At 50.0% G+C, this 24,073-nt stretch overlaps 6 protein-coding genes across 6 annotated transcripts; 5 read left to right on the top strand and 1 right to left on the bottom strand.

Annotated features, from left to right (window-relative positions):
• Nucleotides 1-654: 654 nt before the first annotated feature.
• psf3 (DNA replication protein PSF3) lies at nt 655-1,498 on the bottom strand (the record flags this gene model as incomplete). The annotated part of the gene is made up of 6 exons (XM_057121550.1): nt 655-722; nt 779-887; nt 940-1,129; nt 1,201-1,259; nt 1,310-1,378; nt 1,457-1,498. The coding sequence occupies 6 exons, from the start codon at nt 1,496-1,498 to the stop codon at nt 655-657; spliced, it is 537 nt and encodes a 178-aa protein (XP_056967304.1).
• A 4,514-nt stretch (nt 1,499-6,012) lies between these two features.
• On the top strand, nt 6,013-8,085 carry N7484_011162 (acid sphingomyelinase family protein; the record flags this gene model as incomplete). The annotated part of the gene is made up of 4 exons (XM_057121549.1): nt 6,013-6,153; nt 6,216-6,302; nt 6,351-6,628; nt 6,684-8,085. 4 exons carry the CDS (start codon nt 6,013-6,015, stop codon nt 8,083-8,085), a joined length of 1,908 nt encoding a protein of 635 aa, XP_056967303.1.
• Nucleotides 8,086-8,507: 422 nt separating this feature from the next.
• On the top strand, nt 8,508-10,309 carry N7484_011161 (phosphoglycerate mutase-like protein; the record flags this gene model as incomplete). The annotated part of the gene is made up of 7 exons (XM_057121548.1): nt 8,508-8,664; nt 8,711-8,795; nt 8,852-8,900; nt 8,951-9,079; nt 9,132-9,165; nt 9,217-9,474; nt 9,525-10,309. The coding sequence occupies 7 exons, from the start codon at nt 8,508-8,510 to the stop codon at nt 10,307-10,309; spliced, it is 1,497 nt and encodes a 498-aa protein (XP_056967302.1).
• An 858-nt stretch (nt 10,310-11,167) lies between these two features.
• On the top strand, nt 11,168-13,761 carry N7484_011160 (uncharacterized protein; the record flags this gene model as incomplete). Its single annotated transcript, XM_057121547.1, has 2 exons — nt 11,168-12,049; nt 12,070-13,761. 2 exons carry the CDS (start codon nt 11,168-11,170, stop codon nt 13,759-13,761), a joined length of 2,574 nt encoding a protein of 857 aa, XP_056967301.1.
• Nucleotides 13,762-16,424: 2,663 nt separating this feature from the next.
• N7484_011159 (uncharacterized protein) lies at nt 16,425-19,577 on the top strand (the record flags this gene model as incomplete). The annotated part of the gene is made up of 1 exon (XM_057121546.1): nt 16,425-19,577. The coding sequence occupies one exon, from the start codon at nt 16,425-16,427 to the stop codon at nt 19,575-19,577; it is 3,153 nt and encodes a 1,050-aa protein (XP_056967300.1).
• Nucleotides 19,578-20,361: 784 nt separating this feature from the next.
• kgd1 (alpha-ketoglutarate dehydrogenase KGD1) lies at nt 20,362-23,606 on the top strand (the record flags this gene model as incomplete). The annotated part of the gene is made up of 2 exons (XM_057121545.1): nt 20,362-20,526; nt 20,646-23,606. The coding sequence occupies 2 exons, from the start codon at nt 20,362-20,364 to the stop codon at nt 23,604-23,606; spliced, it is 3,126 nt and encodes a 1,041-aa protein (XP_056967299.1).
• Between the last annotated feature and the right edge of the window lie 467 nt (nt 23,607-24,073).

Raw genomic sequence — 24,073 nt, 5'->3', positions numbered from 1 at the left:
CGCGATTAGCACAGTCCAGCCCAGCCTGTACAAGTCGATCAGTGTTCCTGACATCAGACCCAATCGGGTGGTGCGCGTGGGGCGCGTCTCAGCTTCCCTTACTGTCGGGTTTTAAGGGGCACTGGTCTCATTTGGAGGAAACAAATTGAACTCTATCACTTCATCACATATGATCGCTTAGCACAGACTCTAGTTCAGTCCCCGTTTTATGTCGAAATACCTCCATGACGGTTCGGACTTTTGGTTGATATGGATCCACTCTCGTGTTCCCTCCTTATGCCGCTTTCCGCGAAACCAACCGGTAGTTTGTCGCGTGGCTGAACTAGCCCCTTTTCACTCTAAACCCGTTCGTCGTCATACCTGGACTGATCGCCTCCAGACCTGTCCACTTGCCCCGCGCTCCACGTCACATTAGAACCCACCCCTGAGACCTGTACGCTTCTCTTTTTATCGCTCCTTCCCGTGTAACTATATGGATTGAATAGCACCCAGCTTGATGGCCGAAAGACATGTGAACAAAAAGGAAAAGAAGAAAAATAAAATCGAAAACTAGTATTGTCGAAGTTAAGGCATGATAGATTTCATAACGGGCAGTCGATGACTCCAAGGACGAGCACAGCTCAGCCCAAGTCACCCCGCCACCTTCGCACGGTCTCACTTCCGCTTTGCCTCTCCAGCCCAAATCCGCATCGCTTTTGCTCGGTCGTGTGCAGCCCGGAACACTTCCATGGGTTAGTACAATCCATCCAATCATCTGGCATTCCAGAGTAAAACATACATTGTCGCTCCGTCTCGTCCAATCCACGCAAGAATTCAACACCATCCCCTACCGCTCCCCGCGGATTGTGAGCCTGGTCGGCAATTTCTGCTGCTCGGCGCTTGAAAGTCTAGTGAGGTGATGGTCAGCTGGAGTTGCACATATGGCCGGGGCAGACGAACATTGATCAGCACATCGACCAATTCTTCCTCTTCGAAGAGCTCGAGAATCCGCTCGCTGAGATTGTAGAAATGGGGTGCTAGCGCGCGCAAATCCACGGTGCGGGGATCGGCTTTCAATGCGTTTGTCACTCGCTCAGAGAGTGCCTCGGGCATATCAAGTGTGACGAGACGTGATGTGCCGATTCGGGCTCTAGAAACCACCCAAAGATGTATCAGAAGCAATGTTTCTGGCAGGTGTAGTTTCGGGGAAGTTCATCTCACGCGATAGAAAGCATTTCACCAAGCCATAGTGGAAGATCGATACGGGTCCCGGCTTTTATCTGGGCATCATTAATGAGCATTTTGATGCATTAGTATCAAAGAAACATACATCTTCACCGGGATTGCCCTCCAGGACGCCTAGTCCAGGCACCTCGAGCTCAAAGGTACATGGCAGTTTCTGGAAGCAGAAGCGTTAGCTGTAGTGCGGGGCTTTGGGCCATTCGCTGAGAGCTTTCATCTCGGGGTCTAATTTCACCTGAGCATCTGTTAATATTGAGTCAATGTCATAGTACGACATCGTGACCCATTAGAGAAATTTTTCCCTGGACCTCGAGTGCTTTGCTGTTATCAAGGCGCGTCCGCGTTCCGATTTAGATAACGCGCGTGGTCACGTGTAGTGCTATGTGGTTTTTTAGGTTTTCCACATTAGGACTTAATGGTCTTGGCAGTATCACGGATGTATCAGACAACCGTTGTCAACTTGCAATCCATGAGCGCCCTTCAAATTTTTACCTAGTCTGACTTGTTACGATTGAATGCATTATGTCTTGCAACCCCTTTTTCATCATGGCTCATTGCTTGATATGGCCAAATATGCCCGGGTGATTTAATAATCCGGACATGGTGTAGTTGGCTATCGCATCTGACTGTAATATAATTTCAGTTCATCAGAAAGTCCGCGGTTCGATTCCGCGTGTCCGGATAGACACTTTTTTTGCCTGTTCTTCTAGATTTGATTCTGTTTGGTGGCTCGATAGTGGGGTGGAAGCCGAAATTCACGAATGTCAAAGCTGGCTAGCCTAATAAGGCTAATTGGTATATCTAATTCCAGACTTTTTGGTGGTTGTGGCTTCCTGAATTCTTATTGAAAAATGTACAAGTTGATTATTGGGTTAAGAGATTCTCTTCATAAAAGACACTCTTAACAGGATAAGTGATGTGGATGAAGTGCAAGAAGAAAGGACAAAAAAAGCTATCCGGACACGCGGAATCGAACCGCGGACTTTCTGATGAACTGAAATTCTATTACAGTCAGATGCGATAGCCAACTACACCATGTCCGGATTTAATGATATCCACGTCAGTCTTTAGCATTATCAATGCCAACCAAGACATTAGAAAAAATCTAGATTGTCCCTACGTGCTCCTTACTCCCGTACACAATCCACCTATGATGCAGGTCAAAGAGCCCAACAAAGAACACAGATAACATAAATCTTTGCATTATTATATCATATCCATTATCGAATCACAATTTAAGCCATCGAAATCTTCTAGCTCAGCGAATAATTTGTATCTCCGGGCTGGTATGACAAGCTTCCAAGCTTCCAAGCTTTTCAGGCGTCATGTAACATAGTCGGCAAGCGGGCTACATAGTCCAGAACCTTCACAACACCAAACTAAATATGGAAGTCTGGTAATAAATTTTTGTGACAGCTCACTGTGGGTCTTCTAAAATCTTCCTTAAAAGGACTGGGATTTCTTCCAGACTTGCTTGAAGTGATGAAATATAATTGCGTGGAAGGATTCCCCTTCGTCAGAATTTCTTCAAATACATGCGTCAACACTAAGTAATTGTCTTGCAACACATTCCAAGTAGTCTCTCAGTTTTTAACGTCAATTGACTAGTTGATGGCATTTTTATCAAGGAGAAAATCTCTTGATTGCTTGCTCTATTCGCCTTTGGATCTATAGTAAGTTTCTCTGTTATTGGTCTTTGAAGGTATTTTGTCGAGTTGTCGCCGGAAGCGCGACGCCAGCTAGCGTCTCTGGCTGCTGAGGTAGGCAGTGGATCTCGGTGGTTCGTGGTTCGCTGTTCTAGAGCACCGAGGCCAGAATTATGCTCAAGGGAGTGTACTAAGCTCAGTAGCACCATCTTCGTCCATGAAGAGATATTCGATTCCCCATTATCAATCACATGTGGTCATCAAGTCATGGTAAAAACGAGCTTACTTATAATAAGGACAGTAATAAGAAACGATCTTTACAACACAAACTGCCAAATCCGCCTTCTGTAGCAAGCGTATCATCTGGGGGATTCACGATACTTGATCAAGTAATATCAAAGCATTTCTATACTCGTGCAATGAAAACTAGTACGCGAAGGAATTTCAGTATTCCAGTTGCTACATATAGAAGCTCCCTACATTTGCCAAAATAGCTTACTAACTTTACTGGATGCAACCGGGACTGGAATCGGATTTTCAAGGCGTTGATATCAAGTGGGTTCCATAACTCAGTTGGTTAGAGTGTGGTGCTAATAACGCCAAAGTCGAGGGTTCGACCCCCTCTGGAACCATCATAACTGGATTCATATTTGGATTTCGGTTTCTTATTATTTTTTGAATCCTTAGGATTTTATGGCTGGACAACTCCTGAATGTCGAAACATCAGCGACCGTTTACTTTGAATCAATCGCTTTCATTATCGAAAACAGCTATTGTAACACTGGAGAAAGTTAGGCAGTGCAGAAAGTATGACATTTATTAAATGACCTCTAGTTAGCCAATACAGTTCTATAGGCATCAAAAGAAAATACCAAGCGGAAGACCTGATACAGCTAAATCGCCACTTGATTTAGTGGGATCGCTTCGCATTTCTGTATCAGGTGGAATCTTGGTCTAGAATCTCTCGCTGCATGATTCTGACTAAATGACCGGGAAGGTAAAAAGACAAAAAAAAGTTATCCGGACACGCGGAATCGAACCGCGGACTTTCTGATGAACTGAAATTCTATTACAGTCAGATGCGATAGCCAACTACACCATGTCCGGATTTAATAATTAACATCTTTATTTTTAAAATTATAAACCCTAACTTTTGTAGTTCATGAAAACGATCGCTGATAGCACTCGTTAGTGGAAATGTGCCTAACAATTCTCAACAAATTGGGCCATTTGATTTGTAGAAAGAAAGGCTCCCGCTGGGTAGATGATTCAACAAAAAAAAACACCCTATTCAGATAGATTTCCACTTTTCTTTCACAGTAACTTTTAAGGTGGAAATCTCCGACGCAACTACTTTCTACGCTCACCACCACGTACTTTAACCTTTTTATCTCCTCCTCCCTCTGCCTATTGTGAATAATGTATTAATTCTTTACTCATGCGGTTAGTGCACATATGATCTTTCTTCTTATAATAAAGCTAAAATGTTTCTATGTAGTTCCTTGATGCCCTGGTGGGGTTACCATACTAACCAGTTATAGCGAAAGGGTAGCTAGACAATGAGAACCTTGGAAGAAAAGTCTAATTCAACATCATCATTTAATTATTGTAATAGCAGTGTAATCGTAAATGGCTTTCCAACCCTTAGCTCGGGCAGATGCTTGTAAACTTCTCCCGAGCTCATGACTCCGATCTATATGAACGCCTCTGAAAGATTCTTCATGGTGGGCCTAGGAATCTGAAATCCTTAACGACCTGTCGGTAGATTCATTTGGAATGCGCCTTCCAGGTGGATGTCCACAGGTTGAGTGCTCAAATATTTCCAGATGGGCAACACTCAAGTGTGTTAGGGCCGAGATATATTTTTCGTTGCCGCGGGCCAATCGAGGGCTACAACCTCAGGTGAAACAGCCCTGGAAGGCTTCAAAAGTTGAGACTTTGAAGGAAACCCGAGACACGACACACCTGGGCACCTGGGCAGCTCACCAGGATGAAAACTGATAGCATTCAAACTCGTCAAAAATAAAACAGAGGTATGTGAATGCCTGTGATCTTTTTTAACGAAAAGAGCAAAAAGTTATCCGGACACGCGGAATCGAACCGCGGACTTTCTGATAAACTATAACTCAATTACAGTCAGATGCGATAGCCAACTACACCATGTCCGGATTTGGATATAATCTGCATCGCTATTGGGCTACATATATGGACAATGTAGTCGTACAGCGAGCTGTTCCCTGTCATCTATCTGACAGGCCGGTCGAAATGATACCAATTTCAACAACTCCATGTGACAGGCCCATATCCCAGAAAAAGATCATTGTCTAGGTCGCAGAGCTGCAAGTTTCGCACGGGCGGCCTTGGAGAAGTGCTAAGCCTTGGTGATTACACACCAATCGCAGCTACAAAAAAACCCCTATGCTCTGCCTAAGTGCCGATCCTATCGGACATGCAATTGACAAAACTGAGAATCCAAACGGCCGCATCTAAAGCCCGAAAGGCTGCCTTAGCGGATTGCTTGATTTGAACCCCTGAGCGTCCCAGGACCGGGACCAAAGTACAGAGTACCGCCTTGGAATACCTTGAAACTGCCAAACAAGAAAATGATCAGCATAGTTCCACCACTTCGAGGAGATGAAAGCCTTGCAAGGATGAGACAGCTGATCTAAAAGGGTTATTCCCCCGTGGGCACTTGGCACGTTCCCAGTTCAAATGTTCTTCAGGAAATAGATTGTCCTTTAGCGCCATGCTAATGCAGTGACCAGTGGGATGACCTGCGCCCCCGGAGAATCTATATGAAGCTAAGCATCGGCTAGATATTCGCCAACCAATCGGCTTCGAACTCAACCTGCGCAGTGACGTGATGCGTCGCGACGGAGTTCGCTTCGCTTATAGTCAGTCAATCACTGCCTCAATGAGAAAAACGTGCCTGGCGCCAAAAAATGATTTCCTTCGGAATCCGAGCCTAGTCCAAGGCTACGATATGATCGATTTTCACCTCTGCACGGTGAGAAATCAATTGTTGAAACTTTCCTGAAGTGGACATCACCGAAGTATACAGCCAAATACATATAAAAAGGGGCTTGGGCCGATCTATGCAGGTAACAGCCGATCATTCTCCCTGACTTGAGCATTGATCTTCACAATGATTCTTTCTCGGTGGCTTACCTTTGCAAACCTCGTCGGTGCTGCATTTGCTGTACCAGGCAAATCGCTTGCTAAGAGAACTACTGTCGCCGAAATCTTTACTGATATTGAGGATGCCGTTACCTGTGCCGGGTGTGAGGTAAGTGCTTCTCGTGAATTGATTTCCGAATATTGCATACTAACCATATATACGTGATATAGGCCTTGCTGGTGATTCTGCAGGCTCTCGCGCATCTCGGTAACGATGACTTCGTGGATGTCATCACAGATGTCTGCATTCTGGCCGGTGTAAGTTGTCCCCACTGATGAGTAAATGTCCGCTAACATCCAATATAGATCGACGATGACGATGTATGCGAGGGCGCGATTGCTCGCGAGGGACCCATCTTGGCCCATGACCTTCGAAACATGGATGTTCCGTCTCACACCGCAACCCTCTTCTGCACCACGATCTTTGGTCTTTGTGATTACCCCGCGATTACTGATTATACGGTCGACTTCCCCTCTTCTAAGCCCGCCAATGCTTCTCGACCGACATCCAGTGGCGAGACTCCTATCCAAGTTGTTCACATCAGTGATATTCATGTGGATCTCTCCTACGAGGAGGGCGCGAAGTTTGTGCTTACCTCCCTGAATATCCTCCCCGGGGATACTGATAAGAGATGATAGTTACAACTGCACCAAAAACATTTGCTGCCGTCCGTATACCGCAGCCGATGCCCCTGGAAACACAAGTTACCCAGCTGGTGAATATGGAAACCACAATTGCGATGCTCCTCTGGACCTGGAAGAGAGCATGTATGAAGCTATCCAAACTCTTATTCCGGATGCGGCATTCACCATTTTCACTGGCGATGTCGTTGAGGGAGCAGTTTGGCTCGTTAATGAGACTGAGGTGACCAATGACCTGAATGATGCCTATAACACGCGCATGGCCAGCTACTTCAACCAAATCTACGGTGTCATTGGAAACCACGACGTTGCTCCAGTCAATTCTTTCCCCCCGTCCGACATCGATACTACCATCTCCAGCCAGTGGGCATACGATACTCTGTCATCCGACTGGAAGCAGTGGATTGGTTCCACAGCTGCAACTACCGCAGATGACTATGGTTCCTACTCTGTGAAGTACTCCGGTGGCAATCTTCGGATTATCTCCTTCAACACCAACTTTTACTACAAGGAGAATTTCTGGCTGTACGAGAAGACCATGCAGACCGACCCCAATAGTCAGCTGGCCTGGATTGTGGATGAACTCGATGCTGCTGAAACCGCAGGCGAGCGAGTCTGGCTCATGGGCCACATGCCAATGGGCTCCGGCGATACTTTCCACGACGGGTCGAACTACTTCAACCAGATCATTCAGCGATATGACGCCACAATCGCAGCTGTATTCTACGGCCACACCCACAAGGACGAGTTCGAAATCGCCTACTCGGACTACTCCAATCCCACCGCCGACACGGCCACCATGATGTCCTACATTGCTCCTGCTCTGACTCCGACATCTGGAAATCCCACTTTTAGAGTCTACTCGGTTGACCCGGTCACGTTCGGTATCCTGGATTTCCAAGTTTACTTCGCCAACATGTCGAGCTCCACATATCAGACCAAGCCCACTTGGGAGAAGTACTACTCGGCTAAAGAGGCATACGGCTCCCTCCTCAGCCCCCCTGTCACCGATAGCGCCGCCGAGCTGACTCCGGCGTTCTGGCACAACGTCACTGCCCTGTTTGAGAGCGACGATTCCGTCTTCCAGGACTACATTGCTCGCAAGTCTCGCGGATGGGATGTTTCATCCTGCACAGGTACCTGCAAGACCGAGGAGGTTTGCCAGCTCCGCGCCGCTGAAGCGCAGTACAACTGTGTTGAGATCACTCCTGGGATCAGCTTCAAGAAGGCGAAGCGTTCCACCTCGAGCAGCTCACACGAGGAAAGCGCGTGTGGAGAATCAGTCATTGGAAAGATGTTCTCGAACTTCGAGAGCACTGTGTCATCCCTAAAAACCGCCGCCGACGCTAAGTTGGGAACCAGCTTCTTGGCTACCACCGTGAACTCCACTGTGGTGTAGAGTAAGAACCTATAGTTTGATAGATGGTAGATTGAGAATCCGTCGGCATACCGTCGGCAATTTTAAGGCTGCATTTCCGCCCGAATGCTTCCATACACGTTCCATAGTAAAATCAGTCATTGGTTTGCGATCCCTGCCTGATCAGATTAAAGTCGGACTTGGTTCCTGGAGAAGAAAATTGAATATGCAATAGAAATACCAAGAGAGTAATTTAATCAAATTCATCTCGGTTAATTACTCGGCTTGACACGTGGGTCGGCAATAGGCTTGCATGACCTGACTGGTCCGTTGACGCTAATACCGACTTAGCCGGCGACTAAAGCAGGTCCTAGGCGGCCTCGGCGTCTTGAGTTACATATAAGGCTTGCATCGCGTTCAGATGAAATGGTCATTTCACTAAGAGGCGAATCGGATCCTACGAAATGGCATATTCCGTTAAGAGTGTGGTTTCTTCGTTGCTGTTGGCGGCTACCAGCCACGCTGCGGTGCTGGCCCCGACCAATGACATTGTGTTCCCCAAGGGTGATAATGTTCAGAACCCATTGATTTACTCTGGAGGAAATACTCCGTATTATGCTGGTTAGTTTTTATTGGATCGTGATTCGACACTTTGCTGATTTGGCAGGTCCCAATGTCAATGGTGTTGATAACAGTGTGCCTGACAAGTGCACCGTTCAACAGGCTGCCTATATTGTGAGACATGGAAGCCGGTGAGCTATACTCTTTTTGTTGGATGAAAGGCGTTTTGACTGATGTGGTTCTGTAGATTCCCTGATACTGGTTCTTACAACTCCTGGGTTGGTATTCAGGAGAAGGTCAGTGATTGCTGTTGCGTTTTTATACCTCGTATTAATTTTTTTGCAAGATTCAAACTGCCGTCAAGGGTGAAGGCTTTAAAGCTCGCGGAGAACTCTCTTTCATTTCAGAATGGAGTCCAGTGTTGACCAACCCGACCCTGCAAATTGCCCAGGAGTCTATGACGGGTTGGAAAGAGGTATGTTTCTATGTTTCCTCGGGTTTGAAGACAATATTCTCACGAATGATAGGCCACCGATCTCGGATACCAGCTCAGAGCTCGCTGTAAGTCATTCAGCCCTTATTTTGTTTTTCGACGCTGACCATGTAAACCAGATCCCGATTTCTACGAGGATGGTAACCCATTCTACGTGTGGGCTAACCAGTACAAGAATCCAATCAACGAGTCTCGAGTTGTTCAGACTGCTCGTGCCTTCGTCAATGGCTACCTGTACGAGTATGCCGATACCTACGGCTCGGTGGTCAGCGTGAACTCCACTGGCTCTGTCAGCGCCATTGGTAACTCCCTGGGCCCATCTGACTCTTGCCCACTTTTTGCATCCACTTCCAGCGGAGGCAACAATGTTACCGACTGTAAGTTCAGAAGATACGACCATACTCCCCGCCAGCTAAACATTTATCAGTTGATGCCACCTGGGCACCCAAGGCCCTCAAGCGCCTCAACTCACTGGTCAGCGGCAATCTGACTTTCGACGAGACCGACATCCTCTTCTTCCCCTACCTGTGTGGATATGAGAGTCAGATCACCGGTAATCTTAGCCCCTGGTGCAATGTGTTCACCGCCGACGAGCTGCGCAACTACGCCTACTCGCAGGATCTGAGCTACTACTACAGCGTGGGCCCTGGTGCTGATGGGCCCGCCCCCATTCTTTTCTTGCCTTTCCTCAACAGCCTGGTGACTCTGCTCGGTAAGGGTCCCGGCCAGACTGGTACCGGTGCGGATGGCGAGAGCTTCACGGTCCCTAACCTGATCATGGCTTTCCTGAACGATAACCAGATTGCCGAGATGACTGCTGCTATGGGCATCTTCGATAACGAGGCCCCTCTTTCCGATACCCACATCCCTGCTAATCACCTGTACAATGTGGGCCACTTTATCACCATGCGCGGTACCGTTGCCTTTGAGGCCCTGAATTGTGAAGTCCAATCGGGACACAAGACTTCCAACGAGACCTATCTTCGGGTGTTGTTCAACGATGCTGTCTACCCGATTTCCAGCTGCAAGAATGGTCCCGGTAAGAGCTGTCTCTTATCCGAGTACGCCACTCTTATCGAGAAGAAGAACAAGGCCGCTGGAAACTTCATTGATTTCTGCAATGTAACCGAAACTGGCCACCCTGAGACTGTTGCTGGAGCCAGTTTCTTCACTGATCTCTCCTTGGACTTCTTGACTTTTGTCAACCCTTGAGTAACGTGAATTCCCGTTCCTAAGTCCCATGGACGTTCCGTTTTCCTTTGTATCAGTCTGCATCCTGCATCTCCTTGCTTTGTCCTCTTCCTATCTCATTTTAATTTAGGCTTTCTCTTCCCCGTTGTACTATGTACTAGATAGCCCCGAAATCAAATTGCCTTTTTGCCAAGTAATCCTTATCTCCGCCGCGCCATTGGATATCAAATATGTTCTACGAAGTATTAATTGCACATGATCACATCATGACCGCAGCAACGCGTAATCCTCCACAGATTTCCTGGTCTAATATAGCGTCTTTGATATCGTTGAAGCGCAACTGCCGAATCACATTCACAGCAACTCCATCATCCCCAGTTCCAATGTTTGTCCGTAGATGAAAATTCCAGAAAAAAGTGGGCATTCGGGCCAGACCGTGCGCTTTTCCCCACTTCGTCGGGGCTGCAGATGTCTCGAACCAAGTCTTTTTTACGTGGAGAAGGTCCGAGACATGATGTGATGCTACTGGTTCTTGGCTGAGTTGCCTTTTTGTTGGTTCCTTGATTTCGATTTTGTCTCAGGGTGTATATAGAAAGGCCCATGGAAAGGGGGGGCCCGCCCATGGGGCTTTGTGTGACACATTTCCAAAATTAGCCCAAGCTTCAAATCCAACCTCCAAAACTGTTCCCAGCTTCTCGCTTGGAAGTGCTGAAGTACTTTCAGTGGTGAAGAGAGATAGAGGATCAGAGAGGTGACACAGATGAAACCCGCATTCGGTCCCTGTCCGGATCTGTTTCTTAGATTGTGACCCTTTCACCTAATGGTCCACTCCTTTTGATCTCTTCTGAATCGGACCGGACCTGAATGTGCGACGTGATCATGGCCTATAATGCTGTCGCCCAGGTCGAGGTGGCCTCTGAATCCGAGTCGGATCTCTCACGCAATCCGTCACCTTCCGGCTTCCAACGGGTGGTCGACCGAACAACTCGCCTAGAACCCGCTAAAACTGCCGGCCCCGAGTCCCAGTTAGGCGCTATTTACCGCTCCATGACTTCCTCCAACTACGATGTAGTCGAGGCCGATGACTACGACGCCGATCCTTCCCCCAAACATCCCCCCATTCCTCCACTTAACACGGCGGTCGCGCGACATTCCTCCCCCGATCCTCCCTTACGAAGTGCCTCCAGCGACATCCCCATTCCTCTCAGTCACCCGACCCCGGATCTGCAATCGCTACAAGGTGCCTATGCGGGCAATGTAGAGCGACTGGAACAAAGTGCAGAACGTCTGAGTTCCAGTACCGCCGATATAGCTAGTGAGATCCGCAAACTCGACCAGGAGCAAAAGCGTCGATCCTACAGCTCGGCTTCCAATTCCGTAATCATGCGGAATGGTGCATTCTCCCCGGGCGCAAGCCTTACCAGATCCCCTCATGGCTCAACCCGATCTCGATCCACACGCCAACGCTCCCTCTCCAGTGGATCCTGCCTGGCTCAGGTTGCGGAACCCGCCCATGACGACGAAGGTCACTTTCTAGATCAATTCCCCACGACCCTTCCGATCGCCCCACAATTCCCCCTTCATACCAAGAGCACCGGGCGCTTCTACGGTCAGTATGATGGTCCAGCGACTCCCGTGGCCGCAGAGGAGATCGAGCGACCCGACACGGCTGCATCGGGAGATACTTTCCAGCAAGCGCGGACACTGTTTACCGACTTCGATGGCGTCCATTTTGCCCCCTGGATCCCGCCGATCCCGGACGTCAGATGTCAATAAGTCAGCCGCCTCTGGCCAGCAAGCCGGAATTGTACAAGGAGGCCCAGGCTGACCAGAACATGGTTTACTATCCTGCGCCGGTCCCGCGCATGTTGAACCTTCCACCAAAACTGTCTCGTAGGCCACCAATTGCCGAGCGTGAGAAACGCCGTACGCAGATATTGACTGCCATCGCGGCCGAGGATAGGAAAGCGAAGTTTGGCGAGGAAGGAGCGACCGACGGTCAGAAAGACAAAAGGCAATCACAACTGCCTCAGCAACTTCGGGCAAGCGTCTTCTTTGATCCACCTAGTACTACGCTCGAGCTGGAAGTTAAGCAGGAGTCGGCGGTTGCAACGCTTGATAGCATCCTCGACGCTTCGGCACATGCGCCTGTCTCGGCTTTCACAGATCATCCTTACGCGGGTCACGTTGGATCATACGTTTATGGGCAGGAGCGGAAGACCCTTCGAAAACAAAAGTCAGATCGAAACTCTCAGTTCCCAATGGGGCAGCAGCAGAGCACCAATACAGAGATTGCGTCAGATGGCTCAGCCCATTCTGACAGCGGATTGCAACAGGAAGCACCGGAGAGCGGTCATCCTCAGAATGACTCCGAGGGCTCAGATGTGTCAGAGAATGAAGGTGATGAGCACTCGACAGAGAGTGAGGATGATGACGAGGAGTCGGACTACGTGGGACCGCCCAACACCTTACTAGCGGAATTGGAGCTGCGGAAGCACGAGCTTGCGCAGCGAAGACGTACAGTAGTCCCTCAATATACGCCTGGTATGCAGAACACGCTGTTGGAGTTAGATGCGATGGCTCAGAAACAGAGCGAGAAGAGACGACGCCGGCCAGTAACATTAGCCTGGGGTAATCGCCATGCTGCTGACGATGATGACGTTCCTCTTGCAATGTTATATCCCGAACAGGTAAATGGGGATGATCCGAATCAACCACGCGGTCTGATGGAGAAACACCATGTTGAGGAACATGAGCCCTTAAGTACACGTCGTGCTCGGCTGAGGGGGGAACCAATTCCTGAAAAACGACCTGTCACAGTTTATGCCGTTGAGAAGCCGCAACCTGCACGGGAGCCCGCCACAGAGGACGATGCGGCAGAGGACGGTGAGACTCTAGCCGAGCGCCTGAGACGATTGAAAGGACAAAATCCAGCGGAATCCGAGTTCTCTAATAATCTTCTCGCTGAATTTGACAATCGCCTCGGTTCAAACCATGCCACAGAAACTGCATCAGCCCCTCAACAGCCACCGGAGGAGGAGACTCTCGCACAGCGGCGTATCCGTCTACAGAAGCAAAGCGGTGCTCAGCCTGGCCTCGCAAAGAATCCACGGGAGCGAAGAAGCATGGCTGCCCTGCCTCAAGTCCGGCCGTCACATGTAGTCCGCAAGTCCTCTCACGACGTATTCCAGCAACCCAAACCGATGCAGCAATACGGAAGCCGCATGTCCCTGCAGCAGTTCCCGACCAGCATGGGGTACCCAACACATGCAAACCCAGCGAGTCAGCCACCCCCACCACCGTACAGCTATGGACCGGGCTACCCACCTCCCTATGGCTATAATAACACCATGATCGCCATGCATAACATGGGTTACCCAATGCCTAATGCGTGCGGGCCGACCATGACCCGCCAGCCTGTTGATCCCAATCAGCGGGATGTCATTGACCGATGGCGGCAAAGCATTCGCTAAGCCTTTTCCTTTCCTTCTCACTTGATTCCTATTTTTAATTGCATCATCATAGCGTCGTCGTTCTGGGTGTACTCTTGAGCTTTTTCTATCCTCTTTTCGTTCTTTTTTTCTTGCTTTGGAGGAAAATCCATGTAAAGTAGCGCATTTTGTATGATCTATCGAGGCGATTTGGTCTCACCCGCATTCTTATCGGGCAGCATTTTAGAACTTGTTTTTGCATATTCATGTAGCTATTGAATCCAGTCATTTATCAGGATTTTCAAATACCGGGTACCCATTTTGTATGGTTTAGTTTTAAGGTTGGAAACACCATCTCAGACCGCATGGAATGGGTAGTCCACTGACTTACGAGTCTAATGACCCCACGCTCGATTGTAATCAGCTAGCATCGAAGATACCGTACATTGGAGGGTTACATCTGCTGGCTAGCGTAGCTCACTGCCATGATTTTGACCAAATTGTGCCCAATGAAAAAGTACGTCCTTTGCCCGACTAAGCCGTTGTTCTCAGAGCCTCATAGGGCTAACTTTCCTCCTTTGGGCCACGTCACTTCAACCTTTTATCTCGAGGCCTAAGCACCCTGTCAATATATCTTTCGCTAGTCTTTACCGGTTTGTATGTCTAGGTCACTATTGAACACGTCTGGCGTGTGAAGTCTCAATAAAGGGTAGGAGTCAAGTTGTTGATGAAACTTACCACTATTGAACGCCCGTTCAGTCAGAATATATTCCACCACCCCACCTGGGCACGACCTATCATCATGCCTATGAGGCATTTAACACTCATATGTCCATATATAGTAAGGGATGGAGACAAGAAGTGAGATGACGCGGCTATGCTCCACATGTTTTTGAAAGCTTGGCCCCCAATGGGTTGGACTAGTCTAAGTAACGCTAACAATCACGAGCTGTGTTATCTTGTTCAAAAACCGACTATTTATTAAGTACGTTGTCGTTTGGCCAAAAAATCATAAGATTTTCAGGACTCTGCCAGGGCTATACATCCTTTTACGCCAATTGAACATCTCGAGAATACTCAAACGCTGATCTGACCCATCTGGTCGCTACCGATGTCTTCAGAAATATCACTAGATGTTCTGGATGATGCTATTCCAATTGGGAGTGAGCGGCCACCCCAGGATATGCCACTAGTCTTGATTCTATCGGCCATGGGTGTTGCTGGTGCTTTCGTGAGTTCAAGCCGGAATTTCGACTCCCTTTTCTGGCGATACTGATTAATGTAAGTTCTTGACGGATGGCACCATCACTGCAACCCTTACAGCTCTGCCAAGAGAAGAAAAAGGCACTCCTCGACTTAGCTTCCGGCAATCATTTCTCGGTCTTCCAATTTTCATCTTTCATCGCTTAGCAAAGATTGCTATCCTTTCCCAGTTCTCGGTGAAGGGCTCAAGTCTGCTAAACTGCTTCCTTTTGAGCATCATGGCAGAGCTACCCCTTTCGACACTTAAAGTAGCCAATGTGCATATTATCTTGTCTAAACTTTCGAGAACCCAGACGTTATCGCCTTTCCGGTGCATCTTCAGTGCATCAATATGGTTTAGGATCTTTCCAGCCGCACTGCTTCATAGCATCTGCTCAGGCACTTGCTTTTACTTTTCCCTTTACGTTAGCCGTTTATTGTTCATCGAAATTGGCCAAGTCGGGTACGATCATGGCTGGAAATTCGGAATGATTGCTGCATTGATTGCGGCTCTCTATTTTGGGGCTGTGGTACCCTCGTATGCTGTTTTCGTTCGAGTGGCTGGCTCTACGATACCGGTACAGAGGGATTCGGGATACTTAGTGGATAAAGATATTAGTATCTACGGAGCATGGCAGAGCTTCTCGTGGTCAGGTCGAATTGGGTTTTTTAAATTGCTTGCTGATGTCCTGATGATGGAAATATGTCTGGGGTTCGCGATGTGTGTATTTGTACTTATGCTTTTTCACCCCGCGATACATAGCGATGTTGCGCGGTTCTTTGCGAAGTATGCTGGTTAGCTTGAACTAGCCTTGGAAGTCAAGAATAGTGCTTTGGCGGTAGTATGGATTTCATCGGTCTACTTGAGACGACTGCTTGAAATCTCTAACGCATAATGAGCAAGGGGGGAACTCAGGCAAAAGAATGTTCTTTGCCTGAATAGTTCGAAATGTGATATCGCATGATGGGATTGAGGTCGAGATCGTCGCGTGAAATGTAAATACCAGCTCGACAGAAATTCGGCTTCTTTTGGCCAAATAGTCCGATGGGGGACATGATAAAATCCTTCTCGTGGTTGCAGCATGGTTGTAGAGGTAATTGATGAAGATCTGAAGTCCACGTTCTATGACCAGATGGATGCAAGGGCGAATGCGAAAGTAAATATCGACCCGAGCTGAAAGCTTTCGATTGGTGTAACCCTACTTGACTAACCTTGGAACCGAGCTTACGTCTTGATCTTTCATTTACTCCTCACCTTCACTTCAATTTATAATTTATGATTCTGTTGCTTTGGAATGACCATTAGGGAGTTGTCTCGATTTACTTTCACTCTACTACTTAGCCGCTGTGAAGCTCAACGCCGAGTGGGCCGTTGCAAGCCCCACTAGCGCCTGGTATGTGAGACTGGAAGTCCAGCCCTCCTTTCCACTAACACCAGCCCTCCACAGGTACATTTGACCGCGATGGAGTCCAGAGTCCCCCTAAAACATACCACGGCTTATAAGAACGCCGCCACAGGCTCTGGTCCCACGACCAGAATGCCCTCATCCACAGTTTTCTCATACTGGCGGCGCGACCATCGCCGCTCAACGCCGCCAGCTTCTTTCCCAGCTCTGTCACCAGCCTCTCCCAGCGCAGGAGAAAACCCACTCAGCCCCCCACGGCTCCCCGAGATCCCCGATACTCCGACCTTCACGAGCGCATTCGACAGCAACCCTTCATACGATGCCCCGCCCTGGAGTGATTCGCCGTTGGAGAACGATGCCGCAAAGCTAAACTTTACCTCCTCCACCGCGCCGCTGTCCTCCTCCGTTAGTCTCGCTGTTACGTCCTCCTCGGTCGAGAGAGACAATCGCCCTCACTCGAGTCCGGAAGAGCTCGTCCCCGAATCAACTTTTACGTCGCAAGCAAACAATTCACAAATTGAGGTGACAGGATTGCGGCCGGACCAGGGCGATGCAGAGGCGAATTTCAAGCCTACCTCGCCATTCCGCCTTTCTCTCGGGAAACAGCTGAGGAATTTTCAGGCGCCGGCCGTTGAGAACCAGAAGCGGTCGTCCACGGCGGGATTGGGGGCCAGTCAATTCCGATTGAAAACCTCACCCGAGGAAGTGCTGGTGGACAAGCCACATACATTTCAGAGGGAAGTCAGGCAAGATGGTGCTTTATCAAGAAGAACTGCGGACCGCGAAGTCTCGGTTGAGCACGCGCACCACAAATCCGGCAAGGCAATGCTTCATCTTTTGAACCCAATGTCGCTTCTTGCGCGTCGTCGGTCTTCGCAAATTGGTAGCTCTCGCGTCGAGGATGCTAAGCTGAACGCGCCCAACTTGATACCTGCTATCCCGGATGATTATGACCCCCGAATTCGTGGAAAGATTGTCCATGATTTTTCTGCTCCTCGGGCTCGACGAAATGTGTCAGGCAATTCAACTACGGCCGATGGGAAAAACCCCAATCCACAGGATCCATCACTGCAAAACCATACAAGTCCTTGGAATGATAAGTCCAAACGACACAGCGACCACTCTCCTGTATTCAGAGAGCATTTTGAGGAAGATCAGAATGTGCTCCATGTCGAAAACAAGGGCTATCTCCAGTCATCACTGCTGACGAACCCAGCTCAACCGGGATACGAGAGGTCAATCCCGGTTTTTGCGCGAAAGTTCCCCTCTACGGCACCGGAACAAAACCCAAGAACTGGCGACAATTATGAGAATCTCCCAGTAGAACTTCCTGGGGATGATGGCCTAGTCGAGCTTCCTGCAGAGGTCCCGCCAGAATATAAAACTCACCCACCAAAGGGAAGCCCGCTCACAAGTCAAAAAGATCAAGATATCATCCCTAAGGTGCATCCTGCAGGTTTGCCTAAGCACCTCAAAAGCAATGCTTCTTCAAGGTTCAGCTTTGATATGGGGGGTGTTGAATCTTCCGTACAGGAGAAGCTCCTCGAAGAAAAGCACAAAGCGAAAGAAGCTGCCCGAAAGCTGGATGATGGATACTTTGACGACTTTGATGATGAATACGACCATGACATGATGGATGACATGGATGACCTCGAAGAAGAGATCCCCGAAATCAGCGCTGACTACGACGAAGACTACGCGCCTCCTGTTCCTCAGAATATAAATGGTGACCTGAAGTCTTGGGCCGCGCCTGGGCTTTCACCTGTCGTTGCGAGCCCTATTACACCTGCGCCGCCTTCTGAGATCCCCACCAACCAGTATTTTAGTGAAGATAAAGTGATGCATGAAGAGAATCAAGTATCTCAAGGCCAACCTATCATGGAGAATTCTCAGCAACTCCAAGATGACGACATGCAGACAATCGTTGATGATGACGACTTGTATTTCGACGATGGTGAATTTGGGGATCTTGACGCTGACGACCAAGATGGCGGTTTTGACGAGTCCATCTTCGATGACGAAACTAGTCATTTATACGAACGAAAAACGGTCAATAAGGAGACCACCCAGGAATCTGAAAGTGTTATCCCTGAAGAAGATAAGCGCTTGGAGAAAGACATGCTGTTGGATGAAGATGCCATCCAGGGCCTTAAGCACATGCCTAGCGTGGCAAGTGAATACCAGATGGGTCCCATTAAGCGTGGGCCCCTTGGTGAACCAATACCTAACATGGGGCCTGCTCGAGCTCATGGTGGTGTTCTCACGGAGCAAAACCTGGAGGTATTACACAATGCCCTGGAATTCGCAGCCAACGAAGCAGTGGCCCAAGTTCAATTCGGGCGCACATTGAGCACAGGTGAGAGATCTACGGGTCAAGATAGTATACCGCAGACATCGCATACTGGCGATTCACAACCGGGGCTGGTTTCGGACGACAGCCGCCTCAGCCAAGCAGCGGATACGATGGGCTTTGATGATGTCTTCGATGACGATATCTATAATGACGATGCATACTACGATGATCCAATCGTGGCTGCAGCCAATGCCGAAGCGCTAGAAAACGACGATGAGGGCTTCTACGGCCAAGAATTTGGCTTCTATGCCCAGGCGCATGGCACTTCGGAACTTACGAACGGGGGTTATTTTGGCCCTCGAGGAGTTGAAGGCATCAGCCGCAGCTTTAGCAGCCGTGGGAAATTCCAGGAACCCAGCTTGACTCCGATCACCGAACGCAGTGAATGGAGCACCCGCAACTCCCTCATTTCGTTGAAGGCACATGGTGCCGCCCATTCGAATCCATCGCTTGCTAGCCCGGGCTTGGCCCAGCTGGTCGACATGGGTAACTTGGACGACGAGATGACACTGAGCGCTCTCCTAAAGCTGCGGCGTGGTGCTTGGGGTGGAAGCAATGGTAGTCTTCGCAGTAGCGCTGGAAGTCCGCCGCCTCATACCCTCACCTCTTCAAACCGCGGTAGCTTTACTGGACCCTCGGAAGCTGCTAGTCCTTCTGAGGCTAGGCCTTCTACCGAGGAGGGTTTAGCGGGCATGATCGATCACCATGACGACCATCTTTCATATATGGCTTCACCGCTCAAAGTCACTGGACGGCAAGATGCCGATCTCCCGCATAGCGGAATTGACGGCCCGATCTACGCTGATATCGAGGAGGAATTGCCGAATTCCGGCACTCAGCGCCTCAACGTCTTGTAAACTTGCTCTTCCTGTCTTTCCCATTCCCATTGAACATAAACGCCAGTCATTTGGCTCGCTCGTTGCATATGGATTGGCTATTTTTCGCTCTCTTATGATGTAATGACTTACCCGAGTATGTTTCTGGTTGGCGTTATTCTTTGATACACCTTCCAGGTGGCCTACTCATGTTAATATATGAAATTTGGATGCTTTCAGCATGACTATAAACTGCCGAGGCTCCTATTTGTATCACCATTGACTGCCGTCATCGTAAACCACCAGCCTACGATTGGGCCGAAATCACCCGCAAAACACCGAAATGCTTAGCCGGGCAGTGGATCGCTGTGGCTCACAAACCGGACTCGCCGCGTCTCAGTAACGTAAACCGGCAATGAGCCGGGCTGACTCAGCGCACCAGCCTCATTCCAAGCAGGTTCCTCCGAGTTTAGCTGGCTCCCCTTCTTCTCCAATCTAAACCCTCTTACCCCAGTTCTTCTATTCAGCAGAGTTTCTGCTATCTAATGAGTTCAGACTCTATATAGGTGCTACGGCAATAATAGTCGACACCTAATTTGCGCAAATTAATCCTACCTGTACGTGTTTCCGTCGCTTCCTTTGCTCCGTCGGTACTCTCGGCAGAGAACAACAGCCTGTCAACTTCGGTGGCTAACATGCGCGTGACTAGTAGATCGGTCTGAGATTGCCCCTACTCCAGCTCAGTCTGAGACTTAAGCTGTTTCGCTTTCCTCCTTTCCCCCTTTTTCTCTGAACAGTCCCGGCTTCGTCGGAATCAAATCCCGCAATGTTCAGGAATACCGCCTTGAAGGCCTCTCGGAGGTCCTTCAACCTCACCTCGAGCGCTCGCTACGCCTCTAAAAACCCTGGCTTCAGCCTTGCTGCTCGTCGTCCTCTTGCCGTTGTTAACGGTGCCCGCCAATATGCTTCTGAGGCGACAAAACCTGGTGTGGTAAGCTTGAATCGGCCCTTGAAAAAAAAAATTCCAAAGCGAAACGAAGATTTCAAGAATGCGCGATTGAAGCGCAACCGAGTTTTTTGACTAACGCGACAGCGCGACTTTCTAATTAGGACTCCAACGATTCTTTCCTCTCGGGTAGCACTGCCAACTACATTGATGAGATGTACCTGGCATGGAAGCGTGACCCGTCCAGCGTCCACATCTCATGGCAGACCTACTTCAAGAACATGGAGGAGGGCTCCATGCCTATGTCCCAGGCCTTCACTCCTCCCCCTACTCTCGTTCCCACCCCCACCGGCGGTGTACCTCAGGATATGCCCGCCGCTGGCCTCGCCGGTGGCACCGATGTCACCAACCACTTGAAGGTTCAGCTTCTTGTGCGCGCCTACCAGGCCCGTGGTCACCACAAGGCCAAGATCGACCCTCTCGGTATTCGCGGAGAGGCCGAGGCCTTCGGTTATGACAAGCCCAAGGAACTTGAGCTCGACCACTACGGTTTCACCGAGCGCGACTTGGACCAGGAGTTCGCTCTTGGACCCGGTATCTTGCCCCGTTTCGTCACTGAAGACCGCAAGAAGATGACTCTCCGCGAGATCATCGACTCTTGCGAGAAGATCTACTGCGGCTCCTACGGTGTCGAGTACATTCACATCCCCGACCGTAAGCCCTGCGAGTGGATTCGTGACCGTTTCGAGATCCCCGAGCCCTTCCGCTACTCGGTTGACGACAAGCGCCGCATCCTGGACCGTCTCATCTGGAGTTCCAGCTTCGAGTCTTTCCTGGCCACTAAGTTCCCCAACGACAAGCGTTTCGGTCTGGAGGGTTGTGAGACCCTTGTGCCTGGTATGAAGGCTCTGATCGACCGCAGTGTTGACTACGGCATTAAGGACATTGTCATTGGTATGCCTCACCGTGGTCGCCTGAACGTTCTGTCCAACGTCGTTCGCAAGCCCAACGAGTCCATCTTCAGTGAGTTCGCTGGTTCTGCCGAGCCTTCCGATGAGGGTTCCGGTGATGTCAAGTACCACTTGGGCATGAACTTCGAGCGCCCTACTCCCTCCGGAAAGCGCGTGCAGCTGTCTCTGGTTGCCAACCCTTCTCACTTGGAGGCCGAGGACCCCGTTGTCCTGGGTAAGGCTCGCGCCATCCAGCACTACAACAATGACGAGACCGAGTTCAACACCGCTATGGGTGTTCTGCTCCACGGTGATGCTGCCTTCGCCGCCCAGGGTGTCGTCTACGAGACCATGGGATTCCAGTCTCTGCCGGCCTATTCCACTGGTGGTACCATCCACATCGTCGTGAATAACCAGATTGGTTTCACCACCGACCCCCGCTTTGCCCGTTCCACCCCTTACTGCTCGGACATTGCTAAGGCCATCGATGCCCCCGTCTTCCACGTGAACGCCGACGACGTCGAGGCCGTCAACTACGTTTGCCAGGTCGCTGCTGACTGGCGTGCCGAGTTCAAGCGTGACGTTGTCATTGACATTGTTTGCTACCGTAAGCAGGGTCACAACGAGACTGATCAGCCCTCATTCACCCAGCCTCGCATGTACAAGCGCATTGCTGAGCAGCAGGCTCAGCTCGACAAGTACGTCGACAAGCTGATTGCTGAGGGTACCTTTACCAAGGAGGACATTGATGAGCACAAGAAGTGGGTTTGGGGCATGTTGAACGACAGCTTCGACCGCTCTAAGGACTACCAGCCCACCGGCAAGGAGTGGCTCACCTCCGCCTGGAACAACTTCAAGACCCCCAAGGAGTTGGCCACTGAGGTCCTTCCCCACCTCCCTACCGCAGTTGGCGCCAACACTTTGTCCGCCATTGCCGACAAGGTCAGCGGTAGCGGTGCTCCCGATGGCTTCACTCTCCACAAGAACCTGAAGCGTATCTTGGCCAACCGCAAGAAGGCTGTTGACGAGGGTAAGGGTATTGACTGGGCTACTGCCGAGGCTCTTGCCTTCGGTTCCCTTGTGAACGAGGGTTACCACGTCCGTGTCTCCGGACAGGATGTTGAGCGTGGTACCTTCTCTCAGCGTCACGCCGTCCTGCACGATCAGGAGAACGAGGCCGTCTACACTCCCCTGCAGCACATCAGCGACAAGCAGGGTAGCTTCGTTATTTCCAACTCCTCTCTGAGCGAGTTCGGCTGTCTCGGTTTCGAGTACGGTTACTCCCTGACCTCCCCTGAGGCTCTCGTCATGTGGGAGGCCCAGTTCGGTGACTTCGCCAACAACGCTCAGTGCATCATTGATCAGTTCATCGCCTCCGGTGAATCCAAGTGGTTGCAGCGTTCCGGCCTGGTTGTCTCTCTACCCCACGGTTACGACGGCCAGGGTCCTGAGCACTCTTCCGGTCGTATGGAGCGTTGGTTGCAGCTTTGTAATGAGGAGCCTCGCGTGTTCCCCTCTGCTAATAAGCTCGACCGCCAGCACCAGGACTGCAACATGCAGATTGTTTACATGACCGAGCCCTCCAACTTGTTCCACGTCCTCCGTCGCCAGATGCAGCGCCAGTTCCGCAAGCCTTTGGTCATCTTCTTCTCCAAGGCTCTCCTGCGTCACCCCATTGCTCGCTCTGACATCGAGGCCTTCACCGGTGACTCCCACTTCCAGTGGATCATCCGTGACCCCGCTCACGAGACCGACGCCATCGAGGCCCCCGAGAAGATCGAGCGTGTCATCATGTGCTCTGGACAGGTCTATGCCGCCCTGGTCAAGCACCGTGAGGCCAACGGTCTCCGCAACACTGCCATCACCCGTGTTGAGCAGCTGCACCCCTTCCCCTGGGCTCAGCTCAAGGAGAACCTTGACAGCTACCCCAACGCCAAGGACATCGTCTGGTGTCAGGAGGAGCCCCTCAACGCCGGTCCCTGGTCTTACGCCCAGCCCCGTCTTGAGACCATGCTCAACTCCACTGAGCACCACAACCGCCGTCACGTCCTGTACGCTGGTCGTGCCCCTAGCGCCTCCGTCGCCTCCGGTCTCAAGGCCGTCCACTTGAAGGAGGAGCAGGACTTCCTCGAGGATGCTTTCTCCGTCCACCAGGAGCGCCTTAAGGGCGAGTAAATGCCTTTCATGACTTGATGACTTCGGTTACACCCGGGGCATACTGGTGTTGAACGGCATGCTTTTCCTATGTTCATTGGTTCGCCGAAGCTAGCGTCCGATTTCCTTTGTACCACCTTTTTTCTTATTTGCATGAGTATTCTTTGTTCTCGACCATGGTTTATACGACCTGTCTTGCTATTGCTCGACTCTTGGCCCGTCTATACCTAGAATCATGTCTGTAAAATACAAATTTCATTCAGTTGTTGCATTTGAAATCTTTTCATCCTTATAAACAGTATTCTTTGGTACAGACGCGCTCAAAATCCGTTTCACCTCTACTTTTTTCAATTCTCTCTCGAACTCTGTTAATGGATAGTCTACCCCTGACCCACACTCTTGGCAGTATCTCAGTACGGTGACAAATATCACGGTTGTATTGGCTATGCCCTATCTAGAACTACTATATTGAATTCATCTTGACAATA

The sequence above is a fragment of the Penicillium longicatenatum genome (genome assembly GCF_028827895.1).
Source record: "Penicillium longicatenatum strain IBT 33135 chromosome Unknown contig_7_segment0_segment0, whole genome shotgun sequence".
Lineage (NCBI taxonomy): Eukaryota > Fungi > Ascomycota > Eurotiomycetes > Eurotiales > Aspergillaceae > Penicillium > Penicillium longicatenatum.
Note: the sequence above shows the minus strand (reverse complement) of the source record. Positions and strands in the feature narration are given on the sequence as shown.